We start from the raw sequence: 15,000 nt of genomic DNA, 5'->3' as shown, positions 1-15,000 counted from the left end.
AGAGCCTCCATACAAAGGGTCCTCACTCTGTCTCCATTGGACGACAGAGTCTAACTCGTGGTCACACAATCCTGTACAAATTTAAACAAAAAATTAGGACATTTGGCCCATCATTGCAATGTTGCACTCCTGAGTTAATTTTTGTTATACGTGTATGATTTCTGGGCTCAGACGTCCCTTCCCCCCCCGGATATTTCTCCCCATCACCCATTCTTGCACCAAGTTCCCTCTGTTGTATCACTCTACCCGGTGTGCTCCCCTCCTTTCCACCATGTTCTTGTATTTATGACATTGCTTATTTATAATTTAATCCAAGCTAACAACAATCTTCTCGATGCTTTACTGAAGTCTAAGAAACCAAGTTTTGATTGGGTCACTCATCTTGTCATCTATATAAACTTGGGATCACTTGTTTCATTTATCAAAATGCCAATGCACTTGCTACTCAACTCAATTCAACAGAAAAGTGTGGAAAAATAAATAGATAAAAAAAGCTAAAACAATATTGTTAACAATCAATATTAAGTATGCTCATGGTTATATTTTAACTTTGTTTACCTTTGCATCCTCAAAAAGTGGACAAAACCACCGACAACAATTTTCCAAGTTTTATTTATAAGCCTCTTTCTTTCCATAAAACTAACCCCTGAGGTGAGGATGTAAATTAAAAACGATAACAATGAAAAGTCTAATTACAATAGCAACTAGCCACAGGCCACAGGATACAGTGCAAAGGCTGGTGAAGACAGTGCATTCGGTTAAATAACAAATCACATGAAGCACCTTCATCGACAGATTTTCTTGCAAAGCAGTATAAAGCACAGCCGAATGAAGGAGTTTTGGAATGAACCCCAATGGTAAAAAGAGTGCAGATCATAAGGAAATTGAAAGCCTATATAAATGTGCAAGAAACAAACTTGGGAGCATAAAGCAGCCAAAATGATGGGCACCTGCCCACTCATTGCATCTGTGTTCTCCACTCCAGCTACAGATCTGCAAGGCAAGGGAAAAGCATTCGAGGATGAATTAGCACTTTCAGGAAGATCACATTCCCTGTGGCCTGTGTTCACCCAAGCTGAAGAATCTTTGGTTTGTGCCCAACTGCAAACTAGATATCGTTTGACATTTAGAAATGCTGCATTCCGGTTATTTTATTGAGTCCATTTGACATTTCACCCCATCAATGTACCACACTTCAACCTGAAGATGGCGTACGTTGGTGAATCAACGGTTAAACGCTCATAATCCAGAACAACGCTGAATGCTACAAGAAAAAAATCCATACCTTCCTCCATATCTTCCAACCGCTGATGTTGGAATTGTCTGCGGATGTTGAGTCGTCGGCGGATGATGATTACAAGCAAAACTGCAAACGTGAATGCCAGCACGATGCTCAGAACAACACCTGCAGCATGGCCGGAAGCCTTTGGGGTCATAACTGACACAAGATAAAATGGTAAGCATTTTGTTTTTTAATTACCACACAAAGCTCAACCTTGGGAAACCAAATCTCAAAAGGTGCAGTGCTTACCTGGTGGTCCCGGTTTGGAAGTGATCATCTTTGCTTTCTGTGGTGTAGTTGTCCGTGATGCGGTGGTGGTGGTGGTGGTGGTGGTGGTGGTGGTGGTGGTGATGGGAGACGTATGTACAACCATTGGCAAAGACGAGATGCTCACTGTGGTGACTTGCTGTGTTGTACTGCTCATCGTTGAAGTAAATATCGCTGTTGGATTTGAAGTATTTGAGGATGTTGGTGTAACAGTGTAATTCGCAGTAGTTGCATATACTTCAGTGGTGGAATTCTCAGAAGAGAAGTTACCATTTGTGACATTTGTCTCTGCCGTTTTAGTGCAAGCTGTACAACTAACCAACGTCGTGTTGTTTCCTTCCATGGTTTCATTCATTCTGTGAGTGAAAGTTGCATTTTTATCCTGGGTTGTGTTTCCCACCGGTGGACTGAAAACATTTTGAGTGTTGACTGTTGTGTATGGGTCTGGCAAGGTCAGGTCCATGATTGGAGTTCGAGATTCTGCATTGGAGATGCTCAAAATAAACACACCAGCCACCAACGACAGTAGAACTCTGTCTGCCATTGTGAAGACACACGAAGCTCCAATGATCCACCTTCAAAGAGAGACAACAGAGAGGTGGCAAGGACGTGATGCGATTGTTTATAGATTATTTAGATAGTGTATTAAAAACTGAAAGCTTTGCTTTTTAAAATTCAGAGGAGAGAACAAATCCACCTGCATCAAAATGCTGAAATCAGACTTATTTTCAAACATTGAAAAACCTACCTGCACAAGAACAAGCAGATAGGAAAAATGCTATTCCGGGCATTTCCCATCACGTACATTGCCATTCCAGCAACTTTAAGCAATATGAAAAGAGCGATAATTGACGAAGGCAGCTAAAGTTGTATCACAGCCATATATACAAAGATAGCAGTGTGAGATGAGAGCAGGTCTGGATGTCAAGTTTGTACGAGTGCAAGCAAACAGCACAAGTGCCACTGTGGAATCTTCGAAAATAAGCATTGATTCTTAAAACCCTTTAATTCCTCTTTGGGATAGAATCATTCTGCTTTCAAGCACAACATGCCAATTTCAGGGATTATTAAGCAATTTTTAGTGCATTTCAAGAACTTTTTAAAGGTTTAGCTCCACATTGCACAATCTATATACTGTATATAAAGTTGAAAGTGTGTCTGTCTGTGTGTCTGTGTGTGTGTTTCTCTGTGACCTATGCACGCGAAAAGTACTGGACTGATCCTCACCAAACTTCACATGCTGACAGAACATGTACCCGGGAGTGTCCCGATGTAAAAGAATTGTACTTCCGACTTCCGCTTTCCGAATTATGACATCATCACCTGATTTCGTAACGTTAATTTTTCAAGTTCAGCCGATTGACATGGGGCCAACGCCATTTGCAATAGAATGAAAAAAATAATGCTTCAGTCAATTGAAGACAATGACTTCCGACTTCCCGATTTCCGAATTATGACGTCATCACCTGATTGTGTAACGTTAATTTTTCAAGTTCAGCCGATTGACATGGGACCAACAGAATTTGCTAGAGAATGAGAATTAATTAAGCCGCAAATGATGACATGAAACCAGCCTCACATTGTTGAGGCATTATGGTTTTTTATCTGATGCGGCAATAAATCTTAACATTTTTGAACTCGAGTCTTCTGCATATAAAACATGGCAGGGAAAATATAATATTATAGTGGTGATGAAAAAAAATAATAATGGTGGCAGCCTCTACAATTTTACAATTAATTGTGACATATACTCCTTCAGACCCGCCATCATCCAAGGGATTCCTGTGCGGAGCACGGGTATCTCTGCTAGTGTATCAATAAAATGACCTGAAGTCGGTTATCTAACCGAAGCAACAGTGAGAGTGACAGACTAGTTTGTGATAACTGTTTCTGGATGAAATTTCAGGTTACATGGCTCAAAGAGTAATTTTGTACATTAGTGAGAATTTTAAAATGTATATATATACACAATGGTCACCAACAACAGGGTAATTACAGACAATTCCTTGGGAAAAAATCAACTTTTCCAGTGTGTGTGTGTGTGTGTGTGTGTGTGTGTGTGTGTGTGTGTGTGTGTGTGTGTGTGTGTGTGTGTGTGTGTGTGTGTGTGTGTGTGTGTCACCATTTTTCTCAGAGATGGCTGAACAAATCTTCATCAAACTTTCAGAGGTTCATCAGTGAGTGCTGAGGAGTGTTTCAGGCAAAACAAAAATCCAAAAATTTGTTTTTATGTTTTCAATTACTCTTTAGTGTCTAATCCTTTGTAGCGATGTGAAAGGTAATATTAAATTATCCCCAACCCCATTCCTTTGTGGGTGTAGGGAAGCGTTTTAGGCCCCCACAAAAAATAAACAGAAAAAAAAAACAAAATTTGATTTCTTCAACATGCCAATGGGATTAAAACAGCACCGAGCAACGCCAGGTACCACTGCTGGTATCATATACATTTAAAAAAAAGTAATGAGAATGCGTGCTGATGAAGCCTTCAACCCCATTGGCTGTAGAGCTGGCTTCAGTCCACCTACAATTGTCAAGAACAAAATTGATGTGTCTGCAATGTTGGTTTTCTGGAAAGCCAAAGATGTCTTCAGATGTCTCAAATGGAATTATACGATCTATATAACCACGATGTATTATTAATGCACGTAAGTTTTTGCTTCATTTACATAAGGTCAGGTCAGGTATGGGAGCATGCGCCAGAGCAGTGCGTCGCTGCATCCACTTTCTGCTGGTATTCCAGGGGCCTCTGTATCGCCATACCCCATGCAGATGCCTGGCCCATCCCCATCTCCTTGAGATGCAGATCAACCTGCTCCAACCACGAGGCACGTGGTCGGCCCATTGGCCTCCTCCACTCATGAGGCTCCCTCTCTGAGAGAATATGGTGAGCAAGATCAGCATCAGGAAAAAGACCCACATATCCATACTGCTGCAGCTGACGCTCAAGGACTATACAGGTAACAAATCTCATTTGAGTCTCTCTCAGCAACCTCTCGTTGGACACAAAGTCCGACCAGCGATAGTCAAGGATTCTCCGAAGAGACCTGGTACCAAATTAATTAAGTCTGTCTCAGATCCCAGGTCAGAGTCAGAGTCCAAGTCTCACATCCATAGAGCAAGACTGGAAGCACCAAGGACCTGAAGACTTGGACTTTCGTCCTCCTGCACAGGTACCGACAGCTCCACACCCCAAGATCCAGTGAATCCATGACTCCCCAGGCCCGACCCAGACATCTATTGACCTCTGGCTCACAGCCAGCAGAGATATGAATATGACTGCCAAGGTAAGTGAATATCTCCATGACCTCAACATCCTCACCACAAACAGGTACAGACAAGATGTCATTGAAAGCCTGGATCTCAGTGTTGACCCCAAAAACCCGTAATCACAGCGGCTACAACTCCTAACAGCTTGATCTCTCTGACATCCTCCCCAGAATACAGTCCATATAAGTGCTGAAATGTGTGGGGGCCAGTACACACCCCTGAAGAACTCCAGTAACAACTGGAAATAAGTCGGAGATAGTTCACCACCACATCTCATAGCACTCTCAGTACCAGAGTATAGTTCAGACAGATTGATCAGTTTTGGTGGCACCCCACAAAGACCAAGAATTCTCCAGAGGGCATCCTGATTCACCAAATCACATAGGCTGCAAACAGCCCCTGCAGAAACTCTCGTCTGCATTCGGTAAGGAGCCGAAGGGCAAGGATACGGTCAATCGTTGACCTCTTTGGTGTAAAGTCAGAATGCTCTGGGCACTGATGCTCAAGCAGATATTGGCAAACTCCATCAATAATTATCCGAGCAAACACTTGCCCAGCACTGAGAGCAGCGTTACCCCACAGTAGTTGTTGCAGTCTTGGCGATCACCCTTCCCTTTCCAGAGACTGACAACAAGGCCCCTCTCCCAGTCAGTTGGGACGATGCCTGTGTTCCAGGCAGAGCACAGAACTGCATGCAATGACACGAGTGCAGCATTTCCACCAGTCTTGAGAAGTTCAGCATGGATGCCACAGATCCCAGGAGTCTTACCCCGTATCAAGTGGTTCACCGCAGCCTGTGTTTCCACAAACGAAGGTGGATTACAGTTCATTGGAGGGTCAGCAATAGGGATAGTAATGCCCCTGACATCCAACTCAACACCTGGTGGATCAGCCTGGTACAGCCGCTCAAAGTAACCGGCCCAGCGGGCCTTCACTTTGGACTCCTCTGTCAAGAGCCGACCAACCTCCGCTCTAACTGCTGTACTCCGAGGGATAGGTTTGGATGAACGCAATGCACAAATTCCCCTGTAAGCAGGACAAGAATCACTTCAACACAGGTGATGCTCTACCTCCTCACAGATTCCTCGCACAAAGGCTTCCTTGTCCAGTGTCCACCTTCAGCACATGTACAGTTTTATGCCTCAACTCCCTGAACAGCTCAGCTCTGCCATTAAGCCTGGTCCTGCGACTCTGGTCCATGGTATCCAGTGTCACTTGAGAGACAACATTCTTCTTCGCCCGACAGTGAGTTCCAAGACATCAACCGGCAACGACAAGGATGGAGGTCTTGAAGGCACTCCACAACTCTTCAAGATTCCCCAAAGCACCCAGACCCCACAAATCCCCACAGCCTGTTCGCAAACTCCTCAGATACCCTCTCATCCCTAAGCTTGCCAAAATCCAGCCTAGGCTTGGATGGTACCATTCTCCTGGATTTAATCTGCAACTTCAGAGTTTGCACCACAAGCCTGTGGTCGGTATTGAGGAACTGCGCACTCAGGTATACCCTGCAGTTCTGGGTCATCCTCCAGTGACCATCAGTGAGCACATTGTCACTCTCCTTTGCCACACCACCAGCGCTGGAATATCAAGTCCAGCGATGAGCCTATGGATGCTGAAACCATGAACCAACCACCATAAGTCCATGACTTCTTGCAAAGTCAAGGAACTTAGTGCTATTCTGGTTCACAGTTCCAGACCCATGGGGATGGACACATGTCTCATAACCATTTCCATCAGTTCCAGTTGATGCACTGGAATCCCCCAAGACTAGAAGAGTATCTTGCCTAGGATGCTGATCAACCACAGGCTCGAGTGTGGCATAGAATGCATCCTTCACGGTGAGATCACTCACCTCAGTTGGAGCATATAAAGAGACTAAGGAAACGACACCCAAGGAGTGACGAATCCTTAGTCTCGTAATACGCTCGTTGACCGGTGTTACCTCATTTATCATTGAAGTCTGCTTATTGGACACAGCTACAGCAACTCCTTCGGCATGATAACCATCAGAGCGACCAGACCAATAGTAGGTGTAACGACCCGCCATGATCTCGCCACTATCTGGTTTCCGAACCTCAGAGAGAGCTGCACTACTGATGTTCAAACACTGGAACTCAGATGATAACACAGGTGATCATGTGGATCTCTGATCAGCTTAAAATGACTTTAATATCGTCTTGCCTTTTGGTTCAACATACAGATGAAAGCCCGGGAGTAAAAAGGATAGAAAACCTCAGAAATCAAACTATATTTCTGAGTTATCCGGAGATTGATTTTGAAAATGGTTGATTTGGAACATTTATGATCAATGTGTCTTCATAGTAGGGTCAATATGCTGACTAACCCTAAAATAATTGCAAGAAATAATTTTATGGTGTTTTTCAGTAGTGTTTGGCCCAAAGAACAACATATCAAAAGTTGGCCAAAATTGGACCATCAGAATGGGTGTAAATACGACGTCAAAAAAGATGGCCGCCATTAGAGCAAAATACCTAATATCTATGCATACCTTTGAAACAAACAGTTCTCAACCACTTTAAAAGTGACAATTAACGATAAAACTTATTACCTTATAAGTACCAAAACATGTGAGGTTGCTGGGAGTGTCCCAAAGTCGCATCATGACGTCATTCATTGTGTCATGACATCATTCATGACGTCATGATGTAATTTTATGTGATTTCATGGAAACATGTTCACAAAAACAGTTTTCATCCTATTTGATGACCAGATGACATCATAAATTCAATGATGATGCCAAGAACGTGATGCCACAACCATACCTTTAACTAAGGCGCAGTCTTATGCACACCAAAACAACAGCCATGGAGATTAATGTGTTCAATTTCTTTGAAATAATACCTGGGTAGTTGGTACCAAGGAAGTCATTCCAGTTGGGACACCCATTACTGCTTTAGCAAAAAAAAGTCAGCATATTCGTCCTCGCTTTCATCTAAAATGGGTACATGGTTCATATTTTCACAGTTGCCATCTTGGCAAGGTCAACAAGCCCCTGTGCACTCAAGTCCGTACTTCTTACAACTACATCTAAGTGTGTTGCATCCAGCCGAGCAGTTGCAGTGAATCATTTTTAGCAGAATATCAGGAGCAGGGTTGTTGTCCATCATTACTGGTGTGAGTTTTTTCCCTTGAATGTCTCAGCCCCATTTTGTAATGTCCATGTTATCACTCCGGCCCATCCATACCATGACTTGAAGATAAGTTTGTCTTGAGTGCTGTTTTGTAGCTGAAGTTGTGGGGGGCAATCTCTCTGGCGTTTTGAATGTCTTTGATGTCGCCACTTTTTTGCAGAGGTAACTGTATCGCAATGATGCGAGAGAGTCAGCTGTTTTCCCATTCAACAATGACACCATTGCCTTGCAGCCAGCACTTTCTACAGCATCTTGATCCGTATTTGGAGCACAGAAAATATTTGAACAGGAATGCAAGACAGAATCACCTTTGATGAGTTTTTGGAACACTGATTTTTTTTCCCAACCCCAAAGATTCTACAAGTAGTATCACATCCAGTAAAGGCATGGGCAAACAACAAATCAGTACAAACATCATCTCCGACTAACTGCTTCAAAACCTTTATATTGTAGACATTTGGTTTCCCTTTGTCTGACCGAAAGTAAAGTTCTTTACTATCCATTTTCCCATGATAGAGAAGCAATATTAGAAGATCTGTATCTTCTCCGATAAGCGTAGTTGATTTGAAAGTGGACATTGTGATAGCTGCTTTCACTATATCCACATCTGCATCCCCCTCTGCCTGGACAACATGGCAGCCTTTTTGCTTCAGGCATGCTGATATCATATCAATAAGTGACTTTTTGTTATTTTCATTGGAAAGGAAATCATCATCCTTCCCCACAAATTGAGTTGTCTCTGTAATGTTGACAGGATTTCTCACAGTTGTTGTCTTCTGTCGCTGGTGGGTGTTGTCCTTTGTGCTTGGTCTCTCATATCCATCAAATACCACAGTGGCTTTTCCATACAGTTCCACTGTAAAAGATGCATAATCATCGGCAATTGAACTGTAGGTACTTCCTTCTGTCCATTTCAAGTGATGTAGAAGGGAACCTCCATCTAAGACGTAGTGATCTGTCTTGGGAATAGACTGAATGACAGCATCATCCACGGACGCAGCATGGTTCCGTATAGCCTCGAGAAGCGCAGGTTTGTCTGGTTTCCGTAGTTGATGTTTAGCTTCGAACAAGGACGGTGGATATGGCGAAAGTTCGTACTTCATCAATGGTCTCTGCCCTACATATAGTTTACACCATGTACGCCTACACAAGAAATGCACATGGCCTCACCAGTGTTAATTGAAGTCAAACTGAATGATGTCTAATGGGAAAAATGGCCATTGAATGTTTTTTTTTATCTTACCTGTGTGATCTTCTTTAGTTTCGAAGCATATTGTCATTTTCTATATCATAATTCAACATTTTGATGGAAGTGAAATTTGGAAAAATCTGAAGCTGATTGGAATCCTTTGTCTTAATATTCTGAAGATGTTTGTAGATGGCAGCACTGTAACTATAGGTGCTTGATCAGGAAGAATTAATGAACTTACATGCCTTCAGTAATACCATCTAAAATCTTCATCATCATTAATTTGCCACATAATTGTTAAATAATAAATAGTCACATCATGACATCATAGATTACCTCATGACGTCACTTGAGTATGCAATGTTCAATATAGAATGGCGAATTCACTGAGATACTGGTTTGAACAGTTTTAAACTATTTATTTTTACACATCTGTGTAAAACCAGCTAAGATGATGGGATATGAGAAGAAATGAGGCACTTTTTAATAGTGGCAGCCATCTTTTTTTAACGTCAAAGTTTGACCCTTTCTGATGGTCCGATTTCGGCCAACTTTTGATGTGTTGTTCTCTGGACCAAGTACTACAGAAAAACATGATAAAACGTTTTCTTGCAATTTTTTTGAGGTTAGGCTGTTTATTTCATATTTTGATCCTACTATCAAAAGGAGAGAAACCGAACCTCAGAAATCAAACCGCATTTCTGAGTCATAAATGGCGGATGATATTTTGACAATGGATGATTTCACAAGTTTACAGCATTGGTGACCTTGGCATTGAACTTCAATCAGGTATAAAGTCATACCGTCGTGCATCACACATTGACCCCTACCTACCTACATACCAAGTTTCATTACGGGCAAAAAAATTTTGACCGTATCACATCGACGATTTTTCCAACTTTGAAGACACGTGACTCGATAACCAGGTTGAATTTTTAAAAAACAGGCCTGATAAAATTTAGATATTATTCCATATTATCAGAATCCGAAGAAATTTCGAAGATTGGATCACAAATGGCGGAGGAGATAGATTTTGAAAATGGACGATTTCGCAACTTTGGAGTGGCCTTGACCTTGACCTTGACCATCAATCGTGTCAACAGTCATACTGTTGTGGATCACTCATCGACCCCTACCTACATACCAAGTTTCACCAAGATCAGGCAAATTTTTTTTTGACCGTATCACATCGACGATTTTTCCAACTTTGAAGACACGTGACTCGATAACCAGGTCGAATTAAAAAAAAAACAGGCCCGATCAAATTTAGATATTGTTCCATATTATCAGAATCTGAAGAAATTTCGAAGATTGGATCACAAACGGCGGAGGAGATAGATTTTGAAAATGGACGATTTTGCAACTTTGGAGTGACCTTGATGTTGACCTTGACCTTCAATCGGGTCAAAGGTCATACTGTCGTGCATCCCTCATCAACATATACCTACATACCAAATATCAAGAAAATCGGAAGAAAAAAATGGGGACGTACGCACGTACGTACTCCAAGAACTGGTTTTATTAGGTCATCTCGTGAGCGATGACCTAAAAAAAGTAACCCAACTGCAGGACGACATCCGCAGACACAGTTGGGCATGAGATATGTATGGACGTTGGCTCACAAGGAGCTCCTCCACCATTTGACAGGTTTTGTTTTTTATCCTGCTGGGTGTCCACGTCATACACCCTCATCACCAATAAACCTGGTGGGCAGATGGTGTATTCACTGACAACTAGAGGGGGGGTTATTATTATTATTTTTTAAATCTGGAAATGATCAAGGCAGCAGTCTGGCAAATATACCGCCCAACTAAAGGGATGTGCAATTTGTATTGTAAATGAATGTTTTTGTCGATTAATTAGTCTGAGTTGTCAAGGATGAATAGTGTGAGTGTTGTGCTATTCCTGGTAGTGGTGGCTATGACAAGTCATAACTTAATCAGTATGTCGATTCTCAGCATGAAAATCACAGACATTGAAAATTATCATGATCATTCAAGGTGTTTGTTTGTTTGACATGTCTATGCACTCTTGCACCATTGAATCGAATTAGCCTAAAACTGTAGTTTGTGCTCAGAGTAGTTAGGGTATATATTAGGAGTGGATGAAGGGATTGAGGGAAGTGAGTGATTTGGTTGAGTGGAAGTAGGTGAAGGTGTAAAGAAGGCAATGGGAAAAGAAGAATACATGGGAGTGGATGAAGGCATTGAGGGAAATGTGTGAAGGGGTAGAGGGGAATGGGAGAAGGGGTTCCTGAATACATATATAAAAGGCAGTAGGTTTGCAGGCGTTACTGCAATGGGCCTTATGGTATACAGTTGATACAGCGCCTTCAGAAAGTATTCACACCCCTCAACTTTTGTCACATTTTGTTGTTACAACCTGAAATTAAAATGGATTAAATTTGATTTTTTTGTTACCAATCAACATAAAATACCCCATAATAACAAAGTAAATCCACTCTGTTTTAATAATCTCCACTCTGTTACAAAAAAGAAAAGGGGAAAGATTAAAAAAAAAAGAAAATCCTCCCTTTATTCTGGCACTTAGCTGTGTGTCCAGAGATTATCTTCTGGCGATCACATGTCTCATAACCATCTTCTGGAGAGCCTGCCGATCGAACCGCGTCGCCACCACGTGGGAAACCGCATCCAAAATGGCACCAAGTTGCTCTCTGCGTGGGAACCGCACCACGTACGTGAGGTAATTTGTGCGGATGATCTTCAACATTAAGAGTCCACAAACCGCCGTATAGTTTCTTCTCACGATCAAGATTGCCACACCACTCCCTCCAAGCTCCCAGGTCCACACACACCAAATGGTGCCGCCTTCTCCTCGATTACATAACAAGGGCGACTTCCACAGCTCTGATACAAGGCCAAGAGATGTGCTCTTCTTCTCCTTCTCTTCTCTTCAGAAACATACAAACTTCATGACCCAGCCAAACAGTCAATGGCTAGCATCATGCTCCAGCGCATATACAAATTTGCACCAGCACGACAACGAGAATCGGCAAGCTTTCTTGTCGTGCCTAGGAGAGCAAAATGAGACCCTCTATCTCAACCACGTTCCGCACACCAACCGCCCTCTTGTCTCTCTCAACCCCTCTCCTTCTCTGATGTCACCCTGACCAATCAGAAGCCTCGGGGGCATGGCTTATGGTTGTTATTGTTAAAATGTCATTCCTTTTCATAACCGGCTTTGTAAATGCAAAAACGTAGGAAAAGGTCACAGGAGCCAATCACATATGAGGAGAAACTAGCCTTAAACCCTACCTAGTCAACATAGCACCACCCCCCATGTGGTGACATGTAACAATCTTAAGTTCACACTTTTCTCTACTTAATTTACATCGAGATGTATCCTGCTCGTCCATGGACCATGCTACACTATACAATCCTACCTTTACTGTGAAATTCCTCCATCTACCACACAAACATAATAGTATTCAGCCCCCTCAGTCTATACTTTATAGAAGTGCCTTTGGCAGTGATTACAACTTCAATTCTTCTTGGGTATGTCTGTATCAGTTTTGCACATCCGAATTTGGTATTTTCTCCCATTTTCCTTGCTCATTTGCTCAAGCTCTGTCAAGTTGGATGGAGAACGTCGGTGAACAGAAATCTGCAAGTCTTTCCACAGATTATCAATAGGATTCAAGTCGGAGCTTTGGCTGGGCCACTCAAGGACTTTCACATTCTTGTTCTGAAGTCATTTCAGTGTTGCTTTGGCTGTATGCTTGGGGTCATTGTCCTGTTGGAATGTAAATCTTCACCGCAGTGGAAGGTCTTTTGCACTCTGAAGCAGGTTTTCCTCAAGGATTTGCCTTGTATTTGCCATTCATTGTAGCCTCTAGCTTTACAAGTCTCCCAGTCCCTGCCGCTGTAGCACTTTGCATTTAGAACGAACAGTTCAATTTTCATCTCATCAGACCACAAAATCTTTTACCTGATGCTCTCAGTCTTCCATGTGCCTTTTTAAAAACTACAGGCGTTCTGTCATCTGCCTTTATCTCAGGAGTGGCTTCCGTATGGCCACTCTCCTATAAAGCCTAGATACCATACATAAAGTGCTGCAGAGACCCATCTCAACCAAGGAACACTGTAGTTCTGTCAAAATGGTCATTGGATTCTTGACCACTTCCCTGACCAAGTTCCTTCTTGCTTGGTTGCTCAGTTTGGTCAGATGGCCAGCTCTATGAAGAGTCTAGGGAGTTCCACATACTTTCCATTTCTAAATGATGGAGCTCAGTGTGCTATTGGGAACATTCAACACTCGATAAATTGTTTTATACCCTTCCCCATATCTATGCCTCCTCACAATTCTATCTCGGAGGTCGACTGACAGTTCCATGGGCTTCATGGTGGAGTTTCTGCTCTGACATTCACTGACAACTGTGGGACCACATGTAGAAAGGTGCGTTTCTTTCTACATCATGTCCAATCAATTGTATTAGCCACAGGTGGTCTCCAATCAAGTTGAAGAGACATCTAAAGGATGATCAAAAGAAATTGGATGGCCATCAGCTCAATTTGGAGTCTCATAGTAGAGGGGTTCAAAAATTATTGATGCAAGACATTTCAACTTTTCATTTTTAATTCATTTGTAAAAATTTCTGAAAACATGTTTTCACTTTGTCATTACGGGGTATTTTATGAAAATCGGTGACAACATTTTTTCATTTAATCCATTTTAAATTCAGACTGCAACACAACAAAATGTGACAAAAGTCAAGGGGTGTGAATATTTTCTGATTGTCATTATTTATGTGGATATATAAATATATATGTATACACATATATTGACACCTCCCACTCCTCTAGCCGAAGAAGCTTCATCAAGCAACCCAAGAAGATCGACATAAGGTAAGCGCTTTGCTGTTTCAAACCCTTCCCAGTGTTCCTCCACAGCTATAAAGATGTTCACACAGAGAACACACATGAGAATCCCAATACTACACACCCCCTCAGCTGCCGGACTGGTTTCATCGCTTTTTGGTGAACCATCAGCGACAGCAATGCATACCAATGAGGCTCCCAAGCATGTCCCAAGTGCAAATGTCCAAAGCAGTCAATATATAAATAACAAAGAAAGACCCACCCACCTCTCTCACCTGTGAATGGAGGGAATAGCCAATCAGCTCTCACCTAATCAACTAAACCCAGGTGGCTAGGATTATATCAATAAATTAACACCACCCATGCTCCTCTAGCCGAAACTGCTGCATAAAGCAACCAAGAGGGCCAACGCAAGGTAAGTGATATGCTGTATCAAACCCATCCCAGAGTTCCTCCACAGCTATAACAAAAAATTCACAAATAGTACACAGATGAGAATCCCAATGACGCACAACCCCTCAGCTGCCAGAGTGGTTTCATCACTTATTCGGAGTCATCAGCAAAAGCGCAGACAGCAATGAATACCAATGAGGCTTCCAAGCATGTACCATGCACAAATGTCTAAAGCAGGAAATGCATAAATACAAAAAAGACCCACCCACAGCTCTCACTTGTGAATAGAGGGAATAGCCAATCAGCTCCCACCTAATCAACTGAACCCAGCTGGCTTGGATTATATAAATAAACTTGAAGGTCACTCGGTGGAGCGCATACCACCGCCAAGTTATGCCTGATCCATGAGAACATATCGGGCCCAATACATTTTTGAAATATCATGCTCTACAGGACTATATCATTTTTGGCCCGATCTCTCAATGATGAAGAATCACTTTATATGTTAAATAATTCTCGTATCCAGATCCAGAATCGCATCTTCACCAGAATGGAATAAATTCATCCTTGCAACACACCCAACCTGTCGATCAAGTTTCGTCCGAATCC

General features: G+C 42.3%; 1 protein-coding gene across 2 annotated transcripts in view; it reads right to left on the bottom strand.

Moving 5' to 3' along the window:
• Window positions 1–593: 593 nt before the first annotated feature.
• The window catches only part of LOC147029793 (uncharacterized), a 26,384-nt gene continuing 11,977 nt past the window's right edge, over window positions 594–15,000 (bottom strand). For both annotated transcript variants that reach the window (XM_085873121.1, XM_085873122.1), the window contains exons 2-4: window positions 1,532–2,124; window positions 1,286–1,438; window positions 594–993 (exon numbers count right to left, since the gene is read on the bottom strand). In XM_085873121.1, the coding sequence (XP_085729247.1) occupies window positions 986–993; window positions 1,286–1,438; window positions 1,532–2,093 (723 nt within the window). In that variant the 5' untranslated portion in view covers window positions 2,094–2,124 and the 3' untranslated portion in view covers window positions 594–985. The remainder of the gene's footprint in view (window positions 994–1,285; window positions 1,439–1,531; window positions 2,125–15,000) is intronic.

The sequence above is a fragment of the Eptatretus burgeri genome, chromosome 3 (genome assembly GCF_056783735.1).
Source record: "Eptatretus burgeri isolate ZD-2024b chromosome 3, Ebu_testis_v1, whole genome shotgun sequence".
NCBI classification, from domain to species: Eukaryota; Metazoa; Chordata; class Myxini; order Myxiniformes; family Myxinidae; genus Eptatretus; species Eptatretus burgeri.
This window is presented reverse-complemented; position numbering and strand designations above follow the sequence as displayed.